The sequence below is a fragment of the Cryptomeria japonica genome, chromosome 11 (assembly GCF_030272615.1).
Source record: "Cryptomeria japonica chromosome 11, Sugi_1.0, whole genome shotgun sequence".
Lineage (NCBI taxonomy): Eukaryota > Viridiplantae > Streptophyta > Pinopsida > Cupressales > Cupressaceae > Cryptomeria > Cryptomeria japonica.
Genome location: NC_081415.1, coordinates 349,466,887 through 349,494,504, shown reverse-complemented (window position 1 = coordinate 349,494,504; position 27,618 = coordinate 349,466,887). Strand labels below are relative to the sequence as shown.

The 27,618-nt window shown below is 39.4% G+C and overlaps 1 protein-coding gene across 2 annotated transcripts; it reads right to left on the bottom strand.

The window, feature by feature from the left end:
* On the bottom strand, positions 1-27,618 carry LOC131855805 (protein DGS1, mitochondrial-like). 2 transcript variants are annotated; one of them, XM_059214846.1, is made up of 5 exons: positions 27,530-27,618; positions 27,020-27,439; positions 3,246-3,363; positions 2,942-3,145; positions 1-67 (listed from the first exon to the last, which is right to left on the bottom strand). In XM_059214846.1, exons 2-5 carry the CDS (start codon positions 27,190-27,192, stop codon positions 26-28), a joined length of 537 nt encoding a protein of 178 aa, XP_059070829.1. In that variant the 5' UTR covers positions 27,193-27,439; positions 27,530-27,618; the 3' UTR covers positions 1-25. The 2 variants fall into 2 exon arrangements, with proteins under 2 accessions (XP_059070829.1, XP_059070830.1); XM_059214847.1 differs by lacking the exon at positions 27,530-27,618 and having other exon boundaries at positions 27,020-27,495.

Here is a 27,618-nt window from a genome sequence, read left to right as displayed (position 1 = left end):
GTCCAAGTCATTGCTGGTTGAGACTTTATTTAAACGCCTTTTCATTAGCCTGTGGAAATGTTGCATCCTGTATTCAATTATTTATGGTAAAGCATTAATTGTTTGGGGAATTAATCAGAAAAACAAAAGTAAAAGATTTTTTGAAAAAATGGGGAAAAAATTGGATTTACAAAAAAAACGTTAAATATTACAGAAAAATAATAAAAAACAACTTTTTTATATATTTAAGGGCATTTCTATAGCATAGAGATATTGTAGGCAAATAAAATAGACACTTCAACACATGAATTGTAGAAAATATATTTTCGTTGTTTATATTCATATCGTTGATTACATTGCACAAAACATACCACAAGATAAATAAAATCTAGATGGTGATAGATGTCAAAATGTTGATTACAATATAGTTTGTGACTTTGTACAAAGTCAACCTGTAAACTATGTACAAAATTCCAAAAAATCAACACAAGCTGCCATAGATCTCGGGAGGATAAATGAAGCATTTTTTGTTGTTTTTAGAGGTTGAGGCATGTGAACATGTAGTCTTCCATTGTTTCATCTAAAATGAGATCTGTACACCTTTATATTTGTTCAAGTTGAAGATACTTTAAGATCTGTTTTTACAACTCTATTTGTTGGTTGCACATTTGAATCCCATTGAGCATAGTGTAGGCTTATATATGATTCTATGTTAACAATTATAATGATGATGGTTTTGCCTATATTCAAGTATTAAGATGCAAGGACTTAGTTTTTGTTGTCCTCAATAATAAAATGAACAAGGCCTATTAAAAGTTATAACATAATACCAAAAAGATATTCCATGTATAATACATGGAAGGTTCATATAAGAACAGTCACACTTTTAAGTTTTCAATGCAAGATGAAATTGGAGGTGTCTGATAGGTTTTATGCATATTCTTATCCCTGAAAATAATAGTGTGCTATTGCTTACTTACATTGAAATATATATAGGATGAACATTAGATGGACAGGCATAGTTCTTTTTTAGTATGATAAGGGTCTCAATGAATGGGTTCCATTTAATAACCTACATTATGCATTATTGCTTGTAAGCATTATTCATAACAACAAATTTTAATACACTAAATTTTGATAATAAAAAAAATATAAAAAACTGAATAATGCTTCTGCTAAATGTATTTGGTGAAAAAATAAGCAGGTGCCCTCAACTTGCAACCAGTCAAATGCCAACACCTCCCCGCCCTATGTCACAAGGTTCGAGTTCAAGTTCGTGTTCGATAGCCATTAAATTCGGATGAAATTCGACAAGGGGAAAAGTTCGAAAAAATATTCATGATTAAATTCGCCTTTATAAATTAGTTTTTTTTAAATATAAGTAATAAATCAATAAAAATAAAACACTATCATATTAAATTTGAATACATTATAATAAAATTTTAAAGTTATAATATAATATATTTAAAAATGTAATTCAATTATTATTAATAGATATATTAAATTTTAAATGTTAAATAATGAATATCTTATAATTAAAATATTTTAATATATTAAATTTTAATATATTTAGTAAAAAAATAAAATTAAGTAACAAGTAGACATGGTTTAAATGTAAAATATCAAGATATAAATTTTATTAGAAAAAGCAAAAAAAAAAATTAATTTAATAATTTAAAATATTTAAATTAGATTTTAATTATAAAATATTCATTATTTAACATTTAAGATTTAATATATCTATTAATAATAATTGAAATATGAAGACATAAATTTTATTAGAAAAAGCAAAAAGTTTAAATAAAAATAAAACAAACAAAAAAAATCGAGATATTAAATATTAAAAGTTTAAAACAATAGCCCTCGACTTGCATAGAATAGTTTCATGGTCGAAATTCATGGTCGAAATTCATGGCCGAAATTAAGCAAACGCTAGGCACTAGACTTGAAGAAAATAATTTCCGTCTGCCCTCGACTCCTATCTGCTTTGTGATCGTGGAAAATAGGCGCGAAACGAGGCAATTTTCGTCGTTTTCACTCCGTTTAGGGTTACCTATTTTTTCGCCTTTTTTGGGGTTTAAATTGAGGTTTTTTCACTTTTTTTTGGCGATTTTTTCAGAAAAATTGTTGACCTAGGGTTGACCGATTAAATCCGATTTTTTCGGGGAAAAAATCGGCAAACTCCCTGACTCCCGATTAATCAAGTATAATCGCGATTTTTTGCAGATGTTTGGTTCTTTGATTTATGCTTCTCACTTGTGCATTGCCATCATTGAGATCATTAAATATTTCCGATGCTTCATACTTATTTGTCTGAGCTCATAGAGATTCCATCAGGCTGAGGTGGAAGTGACAGTTGATGAGAAAAAAAGATAGAAAGAAATTATATTAATGTCAACAGATAACCAAAAGTAGGTAAATGGGACTCAAGAGTACACCAATTTACAAAGAAATTTCTAGGAGGAGAATCCTAGAGGCGCCCCATAAAAGGGGAAGAAACTAAGGCTCAAAATGTCTGACAGTGAAAATTAGTTTTCCCAATCAATACAAAGGTTCATTCCTAGTTGATAGTTCTTGGCTAGCTGTTTAGTTTTCTTGATTCGTTTCTTGGAGTGGCTATTAAAGTCAGTCACCATAATGTAATTGCAGGACTGATTCCCTTTTATTTAATAGTATATCATTCAACGTTATCAATAATTAACTTAGTATCAATTCCTAAAGGATGACATAAGACAGAAAACTGGAAAACATCAAAAAATTGAAGAGCATACTGTGCACAAAATTCACTAAAGAATAGTCAAACAAGCCTGAACAATAAAAGGTGCACAAGTAGACAGAGAGGAAGTGGATACCACAAAGATAATAATAAACTGAGCAAGAAAAATAGCACTAATTGAAAATATTTTGCAGCATTTAAAGAGAGATTCAAATCTATGTAAATTAAAAGGTGTTTTCTGAAAACCTGAGCAATAAAAGTTGCAAGATAGCATTGTAATGCTGTCAGTTCTGCAACTCTTTCTGAAATCTGAGAAGCAGCAGCAAGACTCAAATGCTTCACAGGAGAACCCTCAATAAGAAATCCACGTATTATTTGTGCAGTTCCTTCAAAGAATGCCCATGGCCCTCTTTCAAAAACCATAAAATGCAATTTCTCAGCATCTGTTCCCTGACAATCTCAAAACAAACCAAATACGATAGATTAAATTTTTTATTTATGGACACCAAAAGGAGAAGCTAATCTGTTTGTGGCATTATAAAGTATAGACCTTTGCACGAGTCTGCCAGAAATGTAAGTTCTTTTGCACATCATGCAAGCTTGATAAAACTTGTTCTGACATTTCCTCACATAGCTCATTTACTTTATCTACAATATCCATCAATGATCTGTAAATCAAGTCAGAGAAGACACTTGTAAGAATCAGCTATATCGAACCACTGATATTTATATGCTGATATGTACATAAACTCATAGACATATAGGGTGACTAGTTGAAGTTCTAATCTGAATTTTCTAAATGACTTATAAGTGGTAATGTCAATGCAAAATGACTATTGAAACTATTTAGTGATTTAGATGCTAGACTATTCTGAAGTATATTATAAGGCATAAGATACAATATCTGTTAAGAGATGGAAATTCAACCCAAAAGCAACTAATTAAAAAATTTAAATCAGGCATGTTCAGTATTCTGACCTAATTGATAAAAGAGACAACAAAAAGATTAAATATTCAGTCATATATAAAGTAAGAAAAGCATCCTAGAACTAAATGAAAACTAAGCAAAACAAAAAGACCAACATTTAAACATTTATGATCAAATCTAAAGAGAGCAAAGAAAACCATGGGTTCCCCTGGTGTCAATGATCATGCAGGATACTTGAGGCAACCAACAACCTATTCAGATTCAATACATGGCACTCTAGAAAATCCCCATGGAACATTAATGATTAGCATATATAGCCTTCAATTAATGCAATGAACATGAAGATTCTGTTGTTCCTTTCCATGAGTTGACTGAAGACCTAGGGAAGCTAAGTATTACCTTCCAGTGCATTGTTTCCTACTTATCTTTGATAGAGGGCAGAAAAGTAAAGGCAAAATACTTCATTGAAGCAATAGAAACTATGTGACAAATTGCCATCCAATTCACACATAAGGACAGACAATGTTTGGTGGGAGAGCCAAAGAAAGAGACATAAAATCATGGTTAAGCATAAAAAAACATATTAGAATCAGACGGCCCCAATATTACACTAAAAGACGGCATTACTTAATTTGCAAACCTTGTCTAAGATGAGGATAGTGAAGGTATAAGCCCAGAAGTTAAAAGATGAATCAATGCAAAACTGGACTATATAGGATCAGCAAATATCCAAAAAGTTCTTTGATATTTTTAAAATAGTCAGCTAACAGAATTATCCTTTCATTTAAAGGATATTAGAACAATATAAAACTCCAAAGAAATTAGAGAAGCTTTTCATGAGCACTTTCAAATCCCCACTTTTCAGATACAAAGAACATGAACGCCAGAAAAGAATGTGGTTTGATAGCTTTGATCTCTCATTCTAGGTGGGGAGCTAGATCACTCAAATTCATTGGTATTCCTAGAATTTAGCAAGACCATTTTCATGTTATTGCAAGGAAAATGAATAACTATAGTTTATGAGAAAAGGTTTCTAGAAGTTGGAGGGTTTCCAGTTTGGCTAAAATATAATCTTTTTCATTGATCTTGATATATCATGGATGTCAAACCAGGTATTGTGACAATTAGCATTAATTAAACTGAGGTTCATATCCATGGCTTTTCTTGATGTTTTAGGGTGGAACACATGTAAATGGTTTGTATTTTTATAAACAATGCAATTGTGATTTATCTTATTTTTAACTGAGGCACAACACTCTTGTTAGTCCACATGCATGTCCACCAACCTAGCGAGAGGCAGATGAGATAAATTATAAAATTCTGATGTGTTGCTATTCATATTCAACTCAAAATCCTAGCACATAATAGAACAGCAAATATAACCTAAATCTACACAGATCTTAGAATACAATATATACAGAGATCAGACAGAAATGCCAACTTCTATTTATCCACTTCATCACTTTGTTAATCACAGATTCTAACACATTGATCTACACTTATTTGCGTATTTACAAAAGAGACTTAAATATGGTCGATAAGAACATACTGTGATGATAAACTTCCAGAAGGAAAACATCAAAATAAATGTTGACACTCTTCCTTGACATTTGACCAATATGTAAATCCTTTGGTAACGGTCTCCCAACTGTGTCAGTATAACAGATAGTAAGGGGGTCAGATGAGGTGAATTCCAGTGGCAGAGTGAAGCACATCCATTTAGTGATCACAATGAAAGTGAAAAAAGAACATCTGATGGCGAGCAGAAAATGTCAGATGCAAACTAAATACACAAAATTACAATGTCAGGAATTGAAGAGAGGGTCCATTCCATTAGCCACCATATGTAAATCCTTTGGGTAAAAGAGTCTCCGACTGTGTCAGTATAACAGATAGTAAGGTGGATGAGAGAGGTCAATACCAGTGAGCCAAGCACATGCATCTAGTGATCACAGAGAAAGCACAAATTAGCATCTAAAGGCAAGCAGAAAATGCATGATGCAGAAAAGATAGAAAACATTTCAATGTCAGGAATGGAAAAGTGGATCCATTCCATTAGCTACCATATAATTAGAGCTGAAAACAAGGTGAATATTGCATTGATAACCACAAAGATTGCATAGAATAACACATTGTGTTATAAAACAAATTCACTCCTCGACTTGAAAACTTAACCATAGAACTGTATTTAAAATGTGATAACAAACCACTGTTACAATTACTCAAATAGTACAGAGCCGATTCCTGATTGTGCTTCTACAATATCCCTCTAACATACTGCAGGAGACCAGGAGCGTACCTATTGTTGAACAGATATTGTTTTAGCAGCTTTTAGCTTTGAAATTGTTTGACTCAAACTGGGGCCAACGCCAAAAAGGCACTAAAAATATGCACCCTGAGAAGGAGAAACATAGACAAGCTTGAGAACAGAAATGGACTACAAATACAAAGAGCATATACAAAAACAAAACTGGGTATGATATCTTTGGAATATTTGCAGGAGGCAAAAACAGGGTAAAGGATCAGGACTTCATCTTCTTTACTTTTATATCTGCTTATTTGTTGGAAAGTGCTCACAAGAAACATTTGGTTTTATTGGACTGGTACACCTGGGAGGGGTTTGTGGACGCATCTGATTTGCTGGGCCTTCTATTTTTATGAAAGTGATTATCACACATCAGAAAAAATTAATATCAGAATAATGTCAGCTAGCTGCAACGTGACAGACTGGAGTCTTGAACCCATTATAGCCTTCTAAATGAGTATATGCTAATCTAAAGGCTGGGAAGACAATTAAATTAATTTATTTCTCCCACTCACTCTCATGAAGATTCAAGTTTATGGCTGTCGTCCAAGATTACTCTCAATAAATGCTGTTCCAAAACAAATTTTGGAAAAGCATCTCTCTCAAATTTTGTCCTAATGGGAGATTTACATTTAAATTATTTGTTATCTTGATCTGTTTCAAACTTATTACTTCTTTCCTAGGCACTTCTATTGGTAGAGTCCATGGATTGCACAGGCACTTCAGTTGGAAAGAGTCCAGAATTGCGAAGGTTGACATTAGGATAAAGGGTGCTTAATTTATTCATCACCATCATCATTGTGGAATTGACCATCTTATTCCACAAAGGCCCATTCCTTAAACTTGAGAGGAGATTTCCAGAGCACTATAGTCTTTAAAATGCTTATGAAAACACTGACCAAAATGAACATTCTAGGACCACCTTTAGCTAGCCAAAATTCCACATTACACGATAATAATTAAATTATCCTGCAATAATGTGGACCTTTCCATTGAGATCAATTGCACTACTGAACAAACTTTGTCTTTGAAGTTTCCTATTCAAACAATGAGTTCCGAAAAGATCCTATACCAAGGTGATTGTCCACCTCTTTTGATCAATGTCTTCATTGGAGACATAAAAGTCATCTGCAAGTCAAAGGCATCCTTGCTGATGAAGGTTTAGGGGCATCGGCGTCATGCCCCGTCCTTGATCATCATATTTTCTTCCAATCAAAGAATATAACTTAAATATAGCAATTAAAATATTGTTAATTGTTTATTTATTAATTTAAATATTCATTATGTGCAAATAAAATAAATATAGCAATCACTATTAATTAATTAATATTTTATTATTATTAATTAATTAATATTTTAATGAATGTTTGTTTGATATTATTATTAATTAATTAATATTTTATTTTATTAATGTTGTTTGATGATATTATTTGATAAATATTAATTAATGAATATTTGTTTGATAATATTATTAATTAATTAATATTTATTAGATGATGGTATTCATGAAATGTTTTGGATGAAATAAATTAATAAATGGGTCCCCTAATCTCCAAAGGGGTCCCATGTGATCCTAAGGCAGCAACTCCTTGGAAAAGTCAGCCCCTTTGAATAGTGGTGACTCTTCCTTGAGTCATCACCCTCCCTTGCTCCTATAAAGCATCGAGAGGGAGGATAGGAAAAGGGGGTGGAAAGTTCAGAAAAAAAAAGGCATCGGAGGAAATAAGAAAGAAATCGGGAGAATGATATCTCACACAACAGAAGTAACTAAGACCGCCACAGCAATTGTAAGTTGCCTCTAAGCCATAAGAAAGACTCCAGGTATGATCTGATACACTACTAATGTTATGTAACAAACAGTAACACTCAGCAAGAATTAGAATAAATTTAATCTTGTTCACAACAACCTATGGGTTCAGTATTGTTACCATTCACTTGCCAACTACGATCTCTGTTCTATTGTTAGTCTGAATATTGTTCACTTGTTATTTATGATGATACTAAATGACATGATCACTGTTCTAGTCTAGAGGACTAGACAGTATGAATCATATTCATTCGTTATTTATGTTAACACTAAATAATCTGATCACTGTTCTCTTCTGATAGCACTAGATAGTATGAATAACATTCAATTGCTATTTATGATAACACTAAATGATAAGATCATTGTTCTCTGGTCATTCTGAGAACACTAAAGGGAATCAATCAGATCAGATCAGAACTGTTATTAAGTTACAGGCAGTAACATCCTTGTTCTTGGTGGTATGCATGGGGAAGTGCTTAATATGTATGCTTAATATATAACGCCTGATGATGTTCTTATGCAGAATTTAATAGTAATATTAATATAGACTGCAATATATATGACAGTGTAATAGTGCCTTTCTATCACTAACTATTCATATGACAATTAAGTAAATTATATATTGGAGTTTGTAATACCTTTCAATCTCACCATCCAATTATGGAAGGCGAATACAAGGAAGCAAAAGCACTAGGCTCCAGCAGGTACACCAACCCCGAGTGTGGGCCAAGAGGCCAAGTTGACGAGGTCCTTGGTGCTCTCGGGCTTGTTGGAGAGGGATAGACTTGAGGCGCCTTGTGTGGTTCTCCTTAAGCTCCATAATGGGGACAAGTGTAGGGAAAGAAAGAGTTGTCAAATTGAAATATCCTTTGACAAGCAAAAACAAACAAAAACTCTACGCTAGATGCAGCAAACACATTTTTATTGATTTTCAGATTTCTAGAAATAAACTAGAAATGAAATAAACAGAACCATTAAGAAATTTACTGTCTGAAGACATGTTCTACCTTATTACATATTCTCCAAAGCACTCACAAAACTTAGTGTCCGCGGATAGCTGTTTGTACCCCTGAAATCTTCATGAAACTTTGAGAACTCAGTGACTTCTAGAAGTCTGGAATGAGTTGTGGACTTCCTAAATCCTGAACTTCATGGCTGATTAAACTACTGCGATCCTCAACGGATGTTGGATGCTGATCCCACGCAGTTACACTAACATGCAGACCTTGGGTGGCCGTCCAAGCTGGTTATCATGGGGTTTTCGTCCCAGGGCAGGCAAAGAGAAATAATAAAAATCAGAATCATCAATAATATCCCCGCCTTAACTCTTCTCCAACCTTAAGAAGACAATCAAACCTAAAATCCATGCCCACCCTAATTCCTATAAATCAGGCAGCTTTCTTAATTAATTCCAGTGATAATATTTTTCCCTTAAATATATCCATCAATTATGTATATAGCACCCCCTCCATAAAGGATAAGGAATCTAAATAAAATGTTTGGATAATGAATTGCAATGGCCCCATCCTCATGACTGAAAATCAAGAGTCACTTAAGTGAACATGGACCCCACCACCTTATTGAAAACAACCTCCTCTTTATTCACTAAAATCGACTAAGTGTTGGAGGAAAACTTACACTTAGTGAATTGTTTACTGAGCTATAGCGGCGCTAGAGAGGGGACATGACAGTCCTCTCTTCCCAAGATTGCTGGTCCACAAGCAATCGTAGGTTTGGATGCTGTAGTATCTCCTCACCTTCCCAAGAAGCATCAGAAGCATCATCCAATGGTAACGCTTTCCATTTAATTAGATATTCACGAACAGTCTTGTTCCTTAACTTCTTTTCCCTCCAATCTGCAATACCCTCAAGTTCAAGAATCAACTTCCCCTCTTCATCCAATGGTGGCAATTCAGGAGAGGTAACTATTTGCTGCCCCAATGCTTTCTTTAAGCAAGACACATGGAAAATATCATGGATCCTACTGGCCACTGGTAGTTCAAGTTCATATGCAACTTCTCCAATTTTCCTTAGCACCTTGTATGGCCCATAAAACCGTGGTTTCAACTTTTCCGCTCCACTACTTTTCAAAGAAGACTGCCTATAGGGCTGCAAGCGTAGGAAAACCAAGTCTCCTACCTGAAAGGTCCTCTCGACTCTATGTCTATCTGCATACATTTTCTGTTGGTTCTGAGCCTGTGAGATATTGTCCTTCAATGCTTTGAGAATGTCTTGGTAACCTTGTATGGTTTCTTTTGCTCGGGGTACTTTGCTATCATCAAAAACCAAATCTATAAATGACAAAGCTTCATACCCATACAACGCTTTAAACGGAGACATCCCAATAGTCATGTGGTAGGTAGTATTGTAACAATACTCACCTAAATGCAACCATTTGACCCAAGCACATTGCTGTCCTGAAATGTAGTTTCTAAGATAGCCTTCAACCCATTTGTTTACAATTTCGGTCTGCCCATCCATTTGAGGGTGATAATTGGTACTGGGTGTCAATTTTGTCCCTGCCAAGCGGAATAACTCCTGCCAAAATATGTCGATAAATCTGCTATCCCTATCGCTGACAATGGTTTTAGGGAGACCATGCATTCTGAATACTTCCCGAAAAAATAAATCAGCAACCTGAGAAGCTGAGTAATCTGTAGCAATGGCGAAGAAATGGGAATATTTTGTTAGTCGATCCACCACTACATAAATGCAATCCTTTCCCTGTACTCGTGGAAGTCTTGTGATGAAATCCATAGATATCCCCTCCCACTTTTGTTCTGGAATGGGTAATGGTTGTAAAAGACCTACCGGAAAAGTGTGCTCTCCCTTATTCTGCTGTCATGTCAAACATTCACGGACATGCTGTAGCACATCATCTTTAAGTCCCTTCCAAGAGAATCTCTCTCTTACTTGCCTATAAGTTTTGAAAAACCCCTGATGTCCAGCCAGAGGTGAGTCATGTAACGCTTTTATAACTCTCTACTTTAGTCTAGACCCCAGTACAAGGTAGATCCTGTTTTTGTAATATATTACTTTCCCCACAACGACATACCTATCATCATGTACCTTTCCATCCACTATATCACAAGCAAAGGAGTCTTTAGTGTATTCGGACAGCAGCTGCGATTTCCAATCAGCAGAAATTTCTGAAAGTGAACATAGAGTGGGTCTTCTAGAAAGTGCGTAAGCAACCACATTTTTCTTTCCTTTGATATATTCCACCTCAAAATCATATGCTTGAATCTTACTTACCCACTTTTGTTGACGTTCATTGAGATCTTTTTGCTCTAAAAAATACTTCAGACTATTATGATCAGTCCTAACAGTGAATTTTGCACACACCAAATACTGTCGAAACTTGGCCATGATAGCCAACATCTCTTTGTCATAGGTAGAGTACAATTTCTCTGGATCTTTGAGCTTTCTGCTCTCAAACGCAATAGGATGTCTTTCCTGCATCAGCATCGCTCCAATTCCCTGTCCTGAAGCATCACATTCCACAATGAAAGGCTTCGTGAAGTCAGGGAGTGCTAGTACAGGACATGTGCTCATGATGTCCTTGAGCTTCTCAAAGATAACCTGAGCCTTTGTAGACCACTGAAAAGCCCCTTTCTTTGTAAGATCAGTCAAGGGAGAAGCTAATTGGGAAAAGCCTTGTACAAATCTTCTATAGTAGCAACATAAGCCCAAGAAGCCTCTCTAATCAGAAATGTTCTTAGGAGGTGGCCAATCTACGATTGCTTGTATCTTCTCCTGATGAACTTTTACCCCTTCAACACCAATCACGTGTCCTAAATAAAGAATCTCTAACATTCCAAACTCACACTTGGAAGTTTTAGCGAACAATGATTGTTGTTCCATGATACTTAGAACAGTATCTAAATGCTGCAAATGTTCTTCCCAAGTTTTACTATATATTAGTATATCATCAAAAAATACTAATACGAACTTCCTCAACTGCTCACGGAAAACGTGATTCATACAAGATTGAAAAGTTGTTGGTGCATTTGTGAGACCAAAGGGCATGACAAGGAATTCAAAGTGCCCAAAATGACAGCGGAATGTTGTTTTCTGAATGTCTTCTTCCCTCACACTTATCTGATGATAACCTGACCGTAGGTCAATTTTGGAAAAGAAAACTGAACCATGCAGCTCATCCAAAAGTTCATCTATCCTGGGTATAGGATATCTATTCTTAATAGTTCTTTTGTTCAGTGCCCTATAATCAATACACATACGTAATGTGCCATCTTTTTTCTTGACCAGCACTACTGAAGATGCAGAAGGGCTAGAACTTGGCCGTATGTGTCCCATCTTCAGAAACTCCTTAATTGTTTTTTTGATCTCTTCTTTGAAGTGACGAGGATGCCTATAAGGAGTGGTTATAACTGGTTTTGAACCTTCTTCCAGCTCAATCACATGCTCAAATCCCCTATCAAGAGGACATCCTGGAGGAATATCTCCAAACACCAGACCATGTTTATCTAACATAGATTGTATATCAACATGGTAAGAGGGTTCCTTATTTGTGGCAGCATTGTTAGAAACAGAGCAGTGAGCTGCCCACTCAATGTCATCATGGCAGAAGAGGGTTTCCATTCGTTTTGCTGAGACCACTCTTGGTCCTCCATCTGCCATAGCCTTCGGTATGGTTTTCTTACCTTCAACCATAAACTCTAACTGCATCTGTTTGAAGTCTTGAACATACCTCTCTAATGATTCAAGCCACTGTAGACCCAAAATAGCATCCACATTACTGAGACCAAGAACATAGAAGTCTCCTGTTAAGGTATAGTCTTCCATCTGAATTTTCAGCTGTGGTATGACACGGGTACAACTCAAGGGAAAACCATCTGCCACAATCACATTAAATCCCGGAAATTCTTCTGCTTGTAGTCCTCGTCTACTGACTAAGCCCTCATCAATAAAGTTATGAGTGGCACCGCTGTCCACTAAACATACCATTCGCTGCACCTTAAGGACTCCTTTCAGTCGGAAAGGTCTACCTCTCGGAATGCCTGAAAGAGTAGCTATGTGTGGGTTTTCTCTAACAATAGTGTCTTCCAACTCAATCTGTTTCGGCTGATCTCCTTGTGTGTTATTTACCTCATAATTGTCCTCTACTTCATCCTGACTTTCCTCCTCTGAATGCACTTCAATCAAATGAAGTTTACCTTTTCCAAGGCAGCGGTGTCCTGGTTCCCAAGGCTCTTTACAAGAGAAACATAGTTTCTTCCTCTGTAGTTCATTTCGTGACTCTTGGTCAACCTTTGAAGGTATGCTTCTGGGCTGATTAAAACTTGTGTTTTTTTGCTGACTTTGGCCCTTTTTATCATTTTTCCAAGAGCTGAACTCTTTCTTTGGAGGCTGATATGGAGTTGTAATCTCCAAATCCATTGCCAAACCAATAGCATCATCAAGCAAACTAGGTCTATGAGCTTTCACTAGATCTTTTAGTTTGTCACTGAGACCTTCCACAAAGAGCATTGTGACCCTCTTCTGAGGCATATCTGGAACCATTACTACAATCTTCTGGAATTCATTGATATATGTTTCAAGCTGTTCGGTTTGCTTCAACTAGGCCAACTCCCTGTAATATACCTCTATATCCTTCCTGTCAAAACGGGTAATCAGCCTATTAACAAATTATTCATATGATTGAATCATGGCATGGTCCTAGGAAATGAGTTCATGATGCCACCAGTCATATGCTACCCCTTCCAAGTGCATGGTAGCAACCTGGATTTCTTTTTCCTCTTCCATAGGTTTGAGTGGCAAGAAGGTATCCAACTTGTGAACCCATGATCTTGCTGATAATTCTCTAGTTCCATCAAAGGTTGGTATATTTATCTTATTCAAGGCATCTTTGTATTCCAATGGCGGGAAGGTTTGCCTCACTGGTCCTCTAGGCCTCCTGTCTAGTCTTTCCAAACGATTCCTAGCCTTGTCCCTACGCTGGTTCATGAAGTGATTTAAGTTCATTAGCTGCCTTACATCAGCTGGCAGCTGCATATATTCATTTCGTGCCATCAAGATATCATCTGTGATTTGAGTGTCTACTTCTTCTTCCAAGATGGGCTCCATTCCGTTTTGTCGAGGTAAGAAATTGGAACGCAATGATCGATCAGACTTTGTGTCTGCTGTCCTTACAACATTGAAAGCCGTTCCGTCTTGGTTTCTGGGTCCTGTCTCGCCACGGCTATGTCGACTACCTTCACGGTTATGAGGACCACTTTCACGGCTGTGATGTCTACTATCATGGCTGCGATGTCTACTATCACGGCTATGATGACTACTAGACCTCCTTGATCGAGAACGACCAGATCTCAGTTGTCCCATGGCTGCAATCATTCTGTCTTGAAACTACTGCATTGTCTGTTGTTGTTGGTGAGCAAACATTTGTTGCCGAGAATAATCATTATGTTATGTTGTCATATTATGTTATGTTGTCGTCGGTAATAATGAGTTACGGCAGTCAGTTGGTCGTCCCAAAGGGCAGTTGGACGCAATGGTTGGTCGCACCCCTTCGGGTATTACATATTGCATACCTTTCCTTCTTAGTGTCATCATCATAGTCGTATCTGGGTGTAATGTTATAAGCACTTGATGTACATGGACTGTTGAATTAATACAAAAACTGGTTCTTTAATATATTTCTATTATGTTTTGTGCATTTACTTTCTGCATTTAATCGTTTACCCGTATGTGGCAAACATTTGGCGCCATTGCCTAGACACACTCGGGAAAGGAAGGAGCGGATGGCGTACAGACACGATGGGCCTACCCGTTGGTGAGATCAACCCAGAGGCCGACGACGCACAAATGGAGCTCTACGACGGAGAAGACACTGCAACGAGCGAATTCTCAATCCTGCTTCAGGTGGCCATCGAGACCTACGTCCGAAGAGAGGCCACGGAGGCTGATGTCCCAACAAGTGCCGTGTGGACCACACTGGAAGTTAGCCCCGCAGCGAATCGGTTGATGAACCACCTCCCCCAGTTGCTTGCACAGGCATCACTGGCACAGCAAACCCGCCTGGAGGAGATTGCCTGTGAGGAGCGACGCCAACAGGTCCTCCGACAGTACGAAGAAAACAATCGTCGTTGGGACGCAAAGCGTGATGGCAAGAGGCGAAGGGAAAATTGAACCCTGTAATAATCCCGACACAATGTTGACATAAATTGTGGCCAAAAGGGAAAATAATAAAAGTTTGTTTGTTTTTTTTGTGTACATGGTGTGTGCTTGCTATGTACGGAAGTGATTTATGCCCAATATACTAAATAAGGACAAAAATAAAAAGATACAAAGTGACGAATGGGAAGTGGCACAAAGAGCGTTGAATCTCAAACAGCAAATAGAACGAAGGCGTAGGCTACGGCAACTTGCCGAGGGACGACCGGCCGAGGGGTTGCTCGAAGGGAACCTAGGAGGTGTCACGGAGGTTGCAGAGGCAGAGATAGACGGAGAGAATTACACTCTCTACACTGTCGTAGGGATGCCCGAAGTGAACCTAGGAGTCACGGAGGGTGTTGAAGGAGAACTCTATAGTTCACCAGAATACCACCGTAGGGTATGAAGTCGCGAAGAGTTGGTGGAACAAACAAGGCGAAGTCTAAACCTAATCGATGCTACCAGAGACCTACTAAAGAACTTGTCCATTTCAGAGGACAATCGGAGGGAGACAACCAACCGGAGGGAGACGACCAAAGGTGACGGTATGGCCGACGGTGTCGGGGGAGCACAAGGGTACTGTACGGGAGGCAATTTGTTCGGTTCAGGTTCAACAACCTTCTCCAGAGGACCCACGAGTGAGTGGAGGGTCAAGTGCAGGAGGTGGAGGCGGAGGATCACCAGGTACAAGCACACAAGGCACCGGAGGAGCGAGACCCAGCGGTGGGATGGCAAGTAAACAGAAGCTGCCAAAGTTCAACGGCGACGGGAAGGAAGATCCTGTCCGCCATTGCCGCACTTGCGAAACCATATGGTCAGCGAACGGTGTTACCGACCAGGACGAATGGGTAACACAATTTCCAGCAACCTTAAGGGGAGTGGCCATCGACTGGTACTCCGATACGGATAAGGCCAAAGTCGGCACATGGCCCAACCTGAAGAAGGATTTCGAGATAGAGTTCCGCCTCCTCAGAGATGACAATGAAATAGTAGCCGAAATCTATGGCACAAAGCAGAACAAGAACGAGACGGTCTGAGCCTATAGTCGGCGGCTCAAGGAACTGTTGGGGAAAATGGAGAGTCAACCAGCGAATGGGTTGAAAAAGAGATGGTTCGTGGAGGGACTGAAACACTCCCTCCGGAAGAAGATGAAAATTGTTCCACCAACCTCGTACGAAGATGCATATGATAGAGCGATGGATCTCAAGAGAGAGACCAGGACATCTAAGAAGAAAAAGAAGAAGGATAGCTCGTCCGAGGATGATGACTCTTCTGAGGGAAGCAGCAGCGATGGCGAGTCCCGCAAAAAGGTGCAAGCACTCCAGAAAGACATGGAGCGAATGAGGAGAGAATTTAAAGCAATGAGAAGCATGGGTCAAACCGAAGGGGATGTATGGTGCACGGAGTGCAAAGAGGAAGGACATATGAAGGGTACTTGTCCGAAGACGGCCTTTTGCGAGATTTGCCAAGTGATGGGACACTCCATCAAGGAGTGCCCATACAACATGAAAACGCGAAACCAACAAGTATTGCTTACGCAGGAACAACCAACTACATCGAGCGGTATCGGCAGCTCCCAGGCAAACAACAATGCAACATCGGGAGGCTACCGAGATAACTGGTGGGGAGGGCGAAACAACAATAACAACAATAACAATACAAGGAGTCGGATCCAATACGACTCCAAAGGCTGACCGATGATACAATGCAGAGCATGCAGCCAGTGGGGGCACTTCGCCCAAGACTGCTCGAAGGGAGAGGCCACACAATATTTGTGCAAATGGTGCGGACCAGGAGACCACGAAGACGCCACCTGCCCGAAGACCGGCATCAACTTGCTCAATATCGAGGAAACCAAAGAAGAGGAAGTGTTGGTCGTAACCCACGCCCAAACCAAACAAGCAACATGCCCAGACCCAGAGACAGAGAAGCGAAGGGTACGGGAAGCACGAGAAGCACGGGAAGAAATTGAGAAAGAGATACGAGAGAGAGCGAAGGCGAAGGGTACAGCAGGTACTTCCAGCCGACCGGAGGCGGAGGAGGCTATACTAAATCAAATTTTAAAACTGGAGGTGCCTATGAAGGTACACGATCTCCTCTAGACGATGCCTCAATTACGAACGGCATTGCTGAATAATCTCTCCCAACCACGCACCAATACCAACCACCGCACGGATGTTCCGAGGGGGTCTGCAATAGATCCCATGCTGCTGGAAGGAACCCAGCCATTGTGGAGATGGGTATCCTTGGCACCATTCTAACCGATACCATCGTCGATGGTGGATCGGGAGTGAATGTTCTTCCAAAAGAAACCTGGCGGAAGTTGGGGAAGTCGACGCTGTGGCCACCTACATTCAATCTGCTGGAAGCAGATCAACATGGAATCAAACCCATCGAGACACTGATGGGCCAGCAAGTTACCATCGGGACGCAACCCTTCATGCTAGACTTCGTGGTAATCCCACTAAAGAAAAAAGGGTATGATGCGATCTTAGGGAGAGGGTGGCTGGTGGCAGCCAAGGCCACCCACAACTGGAAGAAGAACACTCTGTCTATGGAGAATGGAGGAAGTTTATCATAGACCTTGGGACGCAGTTGGTTAGTGAGGAACTGGCATCATCTTCGGAATCGGAGGGTGAAGGAGAAGGCGACCTGAGGGACGAAGGACGGGGCTGCAAGGAGCCCAACAACGAAGGGATTCTCAAACTAGGAGAGTGCTCCAAGGATGAGACGGGGTCATTGAACAGGCTCTTTCACTGGCAAATGGAGGATTACGAAATGTTCCAGAGCTACAGGCTCGAAGTAGAGGAACCAGAGCAAGTAACAGAGGAGGTGTACCTGCCGGAATATTGGAAGGGAGACGCCCGTGTGAGTGACACCACCGCACACTAGTTCCCAAAGGAAGAACCCATCAGGTATCAAGAGGTAAAATTGAAGGAGACAAACCTCGGTGACATAGATAATCCCAAGATCATTCGTGTCGGCAACGATTGGAACCCTGTGCGGAAAGTCGCAGCCTTCAAAATCTTTATTCTTCTTCTTCTTCTTCTTCTTCTTATGTACAGGAAGGAGAGCGTGGTTCCTGTAGAATTTATGGTTCCAGATCTTCGGATGGCCATTGAAAATAAACTTGCCATCAACGGGTCCAAATTGAAACCCTACCACGAGAAGCGCGCAGGGGACCCAAGAGGCTGGAAAGACACCCGAGAGTCTGGAGGGGGACCTGAGAGGATGGAAGGGGACCCGAGAGGCCGGGCAAGCGACTCAAGAGGCACAGGACCAAAGCGGGAGACTCTCGGGCGAGGCAAACCGAGAAGGATGAAGAGCGATCCCAGAGGCACGGGACCCGAGCCGAATACTCTCTGGACAATTAGATTAGGAAAATAAATTGAAAAACAAAATATCTATATATGAAAAAAATGAATAAATATATATTTTTTGCAAGTGGTGGTGGAACCACCACGGGAGACCACCGTGCAATGGGACACCCTAAGGTGGAACCACCACGGTCGACCACCATGCGGTGGGACACCGTACAGTACACCACCATGCGGTGGGACACCGTCCAGTGCACCACCGTGCGGTGGGGAGGGGCGGTGGGACACCGTACGGTGCACCCCCGTGCGATGCACCACCGTGCGGTGGGACACCGTATGATGCACCATCGTGCGGTGGGACCTCGTGCGGTGCACCATTGTCGACGGAAGTCACCGGCCTTTGAGGGCGGAACTCGGCGGGTATTCATCCACCGTATGACCTTCCGAGCCACCGTACGGGAGACCAATCATCGTACGACACCAAGCTTCGGGTGACCCAGTCGCCGTACGGCTCACCACTCCATCGTACGACAGATAACCTCTGTACAGGCTCGAGACATTACAGTCCGTAGGCCTGAAGGAGCACGGCAACGGCGGTTTAAAAGAGGGTGAAAGGAAAAATACCACGGCACGACAGGGATAAACGGTGGTCATCGCACGTGGAAAAAAAAAAAAAAGATGAACAGATTGAAAAATCATTCGATGGAGTCTGGAGTCGGGATGCTGAAAAAATTAGAGTGGAGAAGAAGGTTTTTGGCATCTTTAAATATCACAAAAAAGATGTGCGCCATGGACTTCCGTGTGGTTTTGAAGGTGGTAAATTGGTGTTGGCGGCGAGGGCGCTGCCCCAAACCCCCAGTTTATTTTTGAGCTACAATACACTCTTTGAGTTGGGCGAAGGCATCAGAGAAGTCACGGTAAGTGTTGGGGTTGTCCGTACTATGAGAAAGAAGCCTGAAGCTAAGCATTGGCGGGAAGCCATAAGCCGTAGAGGGAGACGGATTTGGAGGTTGCGAACAAACAGAGTTTGAGGGAAGGCATTACAAGAACGCAAAGTCATACAACACCAGGGAGTTATTCAGTTTAGTTATCAGCCTTTGGGGAGTGTGATGGAGGATTTGAGGCGTCTCCTAGCCTTTGTGCCAAAAGGTTGTGGCCACTTCCAGGCATGAATGGTACGCTTTGAGGAACTCGGAGTATGTCTCGACTGGATGTGAGGTTGCCTTGGTGGATGCACAGAGGGCTCGGGAGGAATTGACCACCAGGTTGGAGGCAGTAGTAGCGTGAGACTTAGCTCAGCGTACCCAGGAGTTGGATGCCGAGAGGGCAGTGCGGGTGGCTATCGAGGACAAATTGGCTAGGGAGACAGTATCATTTGAGTAGCAGTTGGTGGAGGCTGAGACTAAAAAGCGTGTTTTGCAATCAAGTTTGGTTTAGGCACAGGAGGACTGTGATGTCGAGGAAAAAAGAACTCCTTGCGGATGCAATAATGGTGAAATCCGCACTTGAGCATCGAATGGTAGCAAAAAAGGGTTTTCAGGCAAGGACGCAGTAGGTGTATGAGTTTCGAGCTCCACTAGCGTCAGCAATTCCTGCAGTTCTCTACCTTGGTTCTGTTTAATGTATGAACATCATCTCTATTTTGTATTAAGTCGTCTAGAGACGACTTCTTTTCTTGGGGAGGATGATGTTGCCGGGAATAATCATTATGTTATGTTGTCGTCGGTAATAATGAGTTACGGTAGTCAGTTAGTCGTCCCAAAGGGCAGTTGGATGCGACAGTTGGTTGCACCCCTTCGGGTATTACATATTGCATACCTTTCCTTCTTAGTGTCATCATCATAGTCGTATCTGGGTGTAATGTTATAAGCACTTGATGTACATGGACTGTTGAATTAATACAGAAACTGGTTCTTTAATATATTTCAATTATGTTTTGTGCATTTACTTTCTACGTTTAATCGTTTACCCATATGAGGCAAACAACATTGTCAAAAAATTGTCCAACTGATTATTTAAATCTCTAAGTGGGCTTGCTTCCCTTCTGTCACCCATTTTTGATTCAAATGGGTCAATTTCCGCTTCTTCTCGCTGCCCAAACCTACTCCTTGTATTGTATCTGTGAGTTCCAACTCCTCTGGAGTGCATAGAACCAAATCAAACTAACATGCAACAGATTATTGGTAACATGCAACCATAGATTCTGACAAGTAACTGATTAGAAACAACATGCAACCATAAATTTTGACATGCAACTGATTAGAAGTGACATGCAACACTCATAACCAACATGCAACTATCTGGGTAGTAGCCAAACTGACATGCAGGATCTGGGTAGTCGCCAAAACTGACATGCAATACTAAAACACCAACAGGTTGGCAAGATCACCAGCTCTGATACCACTAAAATATCCTTTGACAAGCAAAAACAAACAAAAACTCTACGCTAGATGCAGCAAATACATTTTTATTGATTTTCAGATTTCTGGAAGTAAACTGGAAATGAAATAAACAGAACCATTAAGAAATTTACTGTCTAAAGACATGTTCTACCTTATTACATATTCTCCAAAGCACTCACAAAACTTAGTGTCCGCGAATAGCTGTTTGTACCCCTGAAATCTTCATGAAACTTTGAGAACTCGGTGACTTCTAGAAGTCTGGAATGAGTTGTGGACTTCCTAAATCCTGAACTTCATGGCTGATTAAACTACTGCGATCCTCAACGGATGCTGGATGCTGATCCCACGCAGTTACACTAACATGTAGACCTTGGGTGGCCATCCAAGTTGGTTATCATGGGGTTTTCGTCCCAGGCAGGCAAAGAGAAATAATAAAAATCAGAATCATCAATAATATCCCCGCCTTAACTCTTCTCCAGCCTTAAGAAGACAATCAAACCTAAAATCCACGCCCACCCTAATTCCTATAAATCAGGCGGCTTTCTTAATTAATTCCAGTGATAATACTTTTCTCTTAAAAGTATTCATCAATTATGTATTTAGCGCCCCCTCCATAAAGGATAAGGAATCTAAAGAAAATGTTTGGATAATGAATTGCAATGGCCCCATCCTCATTACTGAAAATCAGGAGTCACTTAGTGAACATGGACCCCGCCACCTTATTGAAAACAACCTCCTCTTTATTCAATAAAATTGACTAAGTGTTGGAGGAAAACTTACACTTAGCGAGTTGTTTATTGAGCTACAGCGGCACTAGAGAGGGGACATGACACAAATCCTTCATATAAACCGGGCAATATATAAAGAATGTTGAATATATGATCTATCATAGCATAATGGAAATGTTGACTCACCTGTTGTGCAGGTTCCAGACCAAGCTTAGTTGACAATAGTGTCCCTCTATTGTATTTAGTATGCACTAAAATTGTGGTTCTAGGTCAGAATATAAGAGGGTCCCATTTGGGGACATTACAATCGGTAGCTTCGTTTGAATTTATAAAGAAGCTAAGTCAACCCACTAGCAATTTCAAAACCATTTAAAATGCTTGTCAAGCTCTAGCTCCTCATCTCTATCTACTCAAGTCATGATTTTTAACTTCCCTCTATCTTATAATTTTTTCCTTGGTTGCACTTGGATCAATCACAAGGAAGTTGTAGAATCCGCCACTTGTCAACGCCTTAGGTTTGCACATTTTGGAATGGTCTATAAGATCAAAGGCCACACCGATCCTTGTAACTTCAAACGATTCCGATGAAGAGTTTACAATATGTTTTCATTAGAACCTTTGCCTTTCATACCATTCAGTAGTTATCAAAGAGAAAATTTGTAAGACCCTAATGCAGACAAGTTTGGGGGGATCTTATCAAATTGCTCAATCTTGCAACCTTAACATATCATCCAACCCACATTAACATATATATTGCAACAAAATCTAAAACATATATCATTATTATATTCATATGTATATTTATAAAATGAAGCTCCTCAAGAACAATTACGTATTAGAGGATTTCAACAATAGACAAAATTCAAAAATTTTACAAAGGTTTGTATATTTATACAGCAAAATTCCTCTAGAACAATTACATACATGAGGATTTCAACAATAGACAAAATTCAAAAAATTTCCAAGGTTTTTAAGAACTTCATGCCTTCAAATGTTCATGTCTTCACTCTTCTTTTAAAATCTGATTTTTAACTTCATTCTACAACTCTCTTGGCTGCCTTGAACACCTCCAAAACTCTTCTCCTTTTTGTTGTTTTCCTCTCCTCTTGGCAAGTTAATTTCTCAAATTCTTCCTTATGCAATCCTCTAGAGCAACTTGCAAGTTCTTTCTCCAACCTTTCCGTTGTTGATTGTGTTGTGTTGTGCACACACTCCCCGTCTCCAACAGCGACCCCTCTTCTCCTTCTTCCTACCTTGCTAGCATGAGAGAGAGAGAGAGAGAGGTGTATAGAGAATCAGGGTGAGGTTTGAGCATGAGAGAAACTAAGTAAATGAAGAAAAGGAGGGAGTCAAGTTCGGTGTTTGCCTTAAAGTTTGAAATAAGGCTCTTAATCCTAAAGGTGTTCCTAACACCGAACTTTTGACTGAATTTCAGCTCAAGATCCACTTTGCCATTCAAAGGTCCCGGTTTCAGACAATGCTTCCATCTGGGTCAAAGGTCTGAGTTTTCTAATGCAAAAGAGACCAAACTTGGTCCAAAAAAGGGACTTTCGAATCCTCAAATTTCTGCTAAGTCAATATTGCTCCCCCAAAATTCGGTGGTTTGACATAAATAAGGACTAAGCCCTTGTTCCCAAAAATGTTCCTAACCCCGAGGTTATCACCGAGTTTCACACTCTCACCAAATTTGGTGGTCACAGTTCAAATGAGATTAGGTCCTATCCCTAAAACCTTCCAAAGACCAAAGTTTGCACAGAGTTTCACTTTATCATTCAAAAATCTGAAATTGGGGTGATGATTTCAGGTCTGAGTCAAAGGGTCTGAAGTAAAATTCGCAGCAAACCAACCCAAGATCTGAATTTTCTGATTTCCACCATGCAAGAGAGGCCAAAATTGGTCCAAAAGGACTCTAAGAAACCCTAAGAATGCTACTATGCCTAAGTAATTGGAAGCAAGTCCAGTGGTTGAGAGTTGAATAAGATTAGACCTTTACCTTTCTTAACCCAAACTTCAGCCCGAACTTTCACCCATCACGCCTAAAGTTTGGTTGTAGCATTAAAAGTGGGATTAAGCCTTAATACCAAAAATGTTCCCAGTGCCGAGGTTCAGCCCGAAGTTTCCCCCTAAAACTTAAGTTGCAGTCTGAAATTAGGTATTGGCAGGCAGAATAGGATTAGACCTTGTTCCTTAAAATGTTCCCAAGACCAAACTTCTGACCGAGCTTGCAGGATAAGGACAAAATCCAAGCTTTCAAACTGATATTCTCCATGGCACTTCAGGTTCGGTCTAAGGTAGAGCAATCCAAGTCATGATTGGGAAGAGTATCAAGGTCTTTTCATGAGCAAACAGAGTTGCAGCTCAAAATTCAGTATTATGAGCTCAAAATCAGAGTAGTTCTCATTTCTAAATGTCTTCCTAGCCCATGGTTTTGACCGAGCTTTACCCCATACCCTTCAAGTTTGGTACTAGCACTGAAAAGTGGAATTAAGCCTTAATCCCAAAAATGTTCCCAGCGGCGAGGTTCAGCCCAACCTTGCACCTATCAAGCCTAAAATTGGTGATAGCATTGAAATTGGAAATAAGAATTATTCACAAAAGGTTTCCAATCACCAGGAATTCCCCCATAACTTGAGTTCCAATCCAAAATTTGGTGGTGGCTTATGAAATTAGAATCCGGCATGTGATCATAGAATTTGCCTTAAGTCCAAGATTGCACGACAACCAATCTCTCAATAGCACACTAAGATAGTGGATTCAAGACCAAAAATAAGAAAGGTATAGAAAGCACTAACTCCAAAAACGCTTGAAATAATGAATTATTTGTCCTTGCAGGTCCATACCACCAATGAAGCAGAAAGATGGAAATCTGGAGCACAAGATTGAAGGAAGGGACTGCCCAGAGGAGCCAAGGGTCCAACCCATTCGGGAAACAAATTCAAGGTCAAAACCCTGAAAATGTCAAGGGATGCGCCACAAAGTTGCAAAGAACCACTACCACAGTGTAGAAAGCCCAATGATATCATTTTTCAGAACTCTAGGAGACAGTGACAAGACACACTAATGCTACAGGAGACATGCAAAAAATGGAGAATGAACAGCTAGAGATGACAAGAATTTGAATTTATTGTAATGACAATTATTTTATTGTAAAATGACAACTTTTGGGCCCAACTTAATGCAATTCAAGAAAGGGGCCAAAAGTTAGTTGTTCACCTAGCTACCAAGTTTGTCTTTTTGTGTATTGAGTCCCATGAGCTTTTGTCATCTAATAGGGTTAATTGAAAGCAGTTGGGAAGTAGTTGAAAAGTGGTTGGAAGTTGTTGAGATTGTTACTAGAAGCTGTTAGGGTTTCTTGAAAGGAAATCTGGGCCATTGAATGGACTGAATCCTAGCCATTGACCCAAAATATAAAATCTATAAAAGGTCGGTGCCTCTCTCATTGTAAGATTTTTTGTAGAAGGGTTAGAATTTGTAGGATTTAGAAATTAGAAGTTAGAAGTAGGACTAGAATAGAGTAGGAATTGTTGACCAGAAATTGTTGTAATGGCAGTTAAAGCAAGTGAATGAAGCATCGAAGCATGGTGTTTTGACATTTGCCTTCTCCTGTTTGCATGGTTCCTATTCATCAAGTTAAATAAAGTTCAAAGATTTTACTGGCGAAGTGTGAGGATGTCTGATCGATTTTTCATACCATTAGAGATTAGTTGACTATAAGTCTCTATGCATGTTTAGTCTAAGCCTTTCATTGTTGTTAGTTCAACTGTGAATGTCCATTAAGATGCACCAGAATTGGGTACTTACTGTATGTTCATGGTTTGAAAATCATTTTATTTTCCTTTGGAGATTACACTATATTTTGTGGCGTTGTGAGTTTATCTCTGGCTAAGCAGGAACTAGTTTTATTTAAAATCTATCTATTTGTAGCATTAGCCATTACTATCATTGCCCCTAGGTTCTCTAAACCCTATCCCTTTGCTCTTTATTTTATCCAGTTTGAAAAGTGGAGCATCAATCAGATAGCCATATCAGATGTAGGACAGCTTGTTAGACGTATAAGTCCCCTTGTGATTACCAGTGAATCACATCAGCCCTAAGTTATCCTAAGCTTAGTCATGACCTGATATTAGAAATCTTGAGGTTAACATGTTTGGATAGTCTAAGGGCATACAAGATTTCCTTATACAAGAGAGAATAGGATGTACTCGGTGCATTTTATTCTGTGTTGACGGGTGTGATGAATTTCCCCATCAACAAATTGTTTCCGTGTAGTATAATTAAGTCCTATATTTTATAGAGATTAGAACCGTTGTGAGCACTAAGACAAGACATCCAAATCTGCTCTTTCATTTCCCTCCAATTGTCTTTTAAAATTCCTCTATGTATGCTTAAAATTCATTATTAAATGCTTCCAATTACAACACTAAAGCTTGTTGCACCATATCCAACGCCTTGTTTCTATAGATGTCTTTGAAAAATGAATGAAATCATAAATTAAGTCATACTTATTGGAAATTGATAAATCCTTAATTATTTTCTCAAAAATCACTAGCTTTCCCTTCATTTTAGGCACCCGAAATGAAAAACTAAAACAAGAATGGAATGCAAAGGTCACTTGCCTTACGCTCTAGATATCCAAATTGAGAAAAATTATAATTGTTTTTTACAAGTTCCCTCTAGCATGCCAATGGACACCTTCAACCCTTCAAACCTTGAAGTTATGCAAAATATAATTCTTTAAAAGTATATTAAACAACATATTTGCTTGTAACTTTTGAAATGGAAACAAGTATTGTTAAATGAAGATTTTGTTCTTACAACACTCCACAAGATGTTCTTGATACTCCGACTTAAACCAAAAAATACCAAATTAAACATGAAAAAAGATAATTTTTTTTGGGTGATGCAAGTTTTCTTGTAAGCCCAGATGCTCTTGCAACCCCACAGTTGAGAAACTCCTCACTTCTGAGAAAAATGAATAGTCGTTGGAGGGGATGACCTCAGTTTTCTATTTTCTTTTCATGTTGTTGATTGAGAAGACACAAATGCAACCAGCTTTATTGTAAAATGCATTTGATTTTTTCTATTCTTTAAAGAGCTTATTATAGAGCTAGTGCGCTGTGGTCAGCGCACCAGTTTTCAAAAGGGAACTCAACAGCTATTTATGGACAGCGCATGTTAATACCAATCCAACATAACAATAAGAGGCAGGAGGCTTACAAGATCTCTAAATTGTTAGAAAGATGTTGTTTGATGTGCTACAATATATCAGGAATCTAAGCTTGCTTGCATATATTGGAAAAGCGGCATTATTAGAGGGGAAAAAATGCACGGATAGTTATCATGTGTGCCCTTATTGCACTTTTCTGTCTTCTGAAGGGTATATGATTTGTAGATAATTCGTGAATGTTTAATATTACATGTCCTCACATTAATCTTGAATTTTTGCATATTGCAGTGTACTGTGAAAGTTATTAAATATCATCCGCTTCGGCTTCTAGTCGTTATGGAAAATTCAAAAACTCTCATGACCGAAACAAAGCATGTTATAACAACTATGTAGGGTACAATAATAATATGATTGTAAAAAAACGCATTACAGTGATTCTGGACCTCAGCATCATTGCATTCATAGTAAACTACGTAAGAAAAGAGTGAGATGATTACGGCGGAACCCTGGTGTAGGGCAGACGCAAAGGAAGACCATTGCGCTGCTTTTGCCTATTTCTTGTCATAAGATTGAGGAATGCTGAGAAGAGTTTCCAACCATGAGAGCTCTCCCCGCTGCTCTTCTCCACCTCATCCCCGGCTTCAAATAAGAATTTATACCACCCGGCCATGGCCTCCACCAAATTAGCAGAACTTCTAACCTGCCAGCTAAAGTTCACCTTCCTTAAATACCCGAGGCGAAAGCTCCTCCAGTGCTCAGCCCTAGATGATGTCCATTTTCCATGATGTTAACGAAGGGATTCAAGTAGTTGATATTACCCCCTGAGCGTCATTCAAAAAATAGCGCTATGTGATTAGGCTTCTCCTCTATGCGGATGCTCTCGGCCTTCAAGAGCAGCTTTATGTTCTTGAGAGATTCTGCAAAATGGTTAGGATGCAAGTCAATATAGCAAAACTAAAATCATGAATTTTTAGAACATAAGAAAACAAAACCAATATAAGTTTTACTTCGAAGAAGTTACAAATATCATAGAATTGACTTTAGCAAAAACTTGAGTTGGGATTGTTGTAGAAAGAAGAGAACTTTGGGAAGTTGG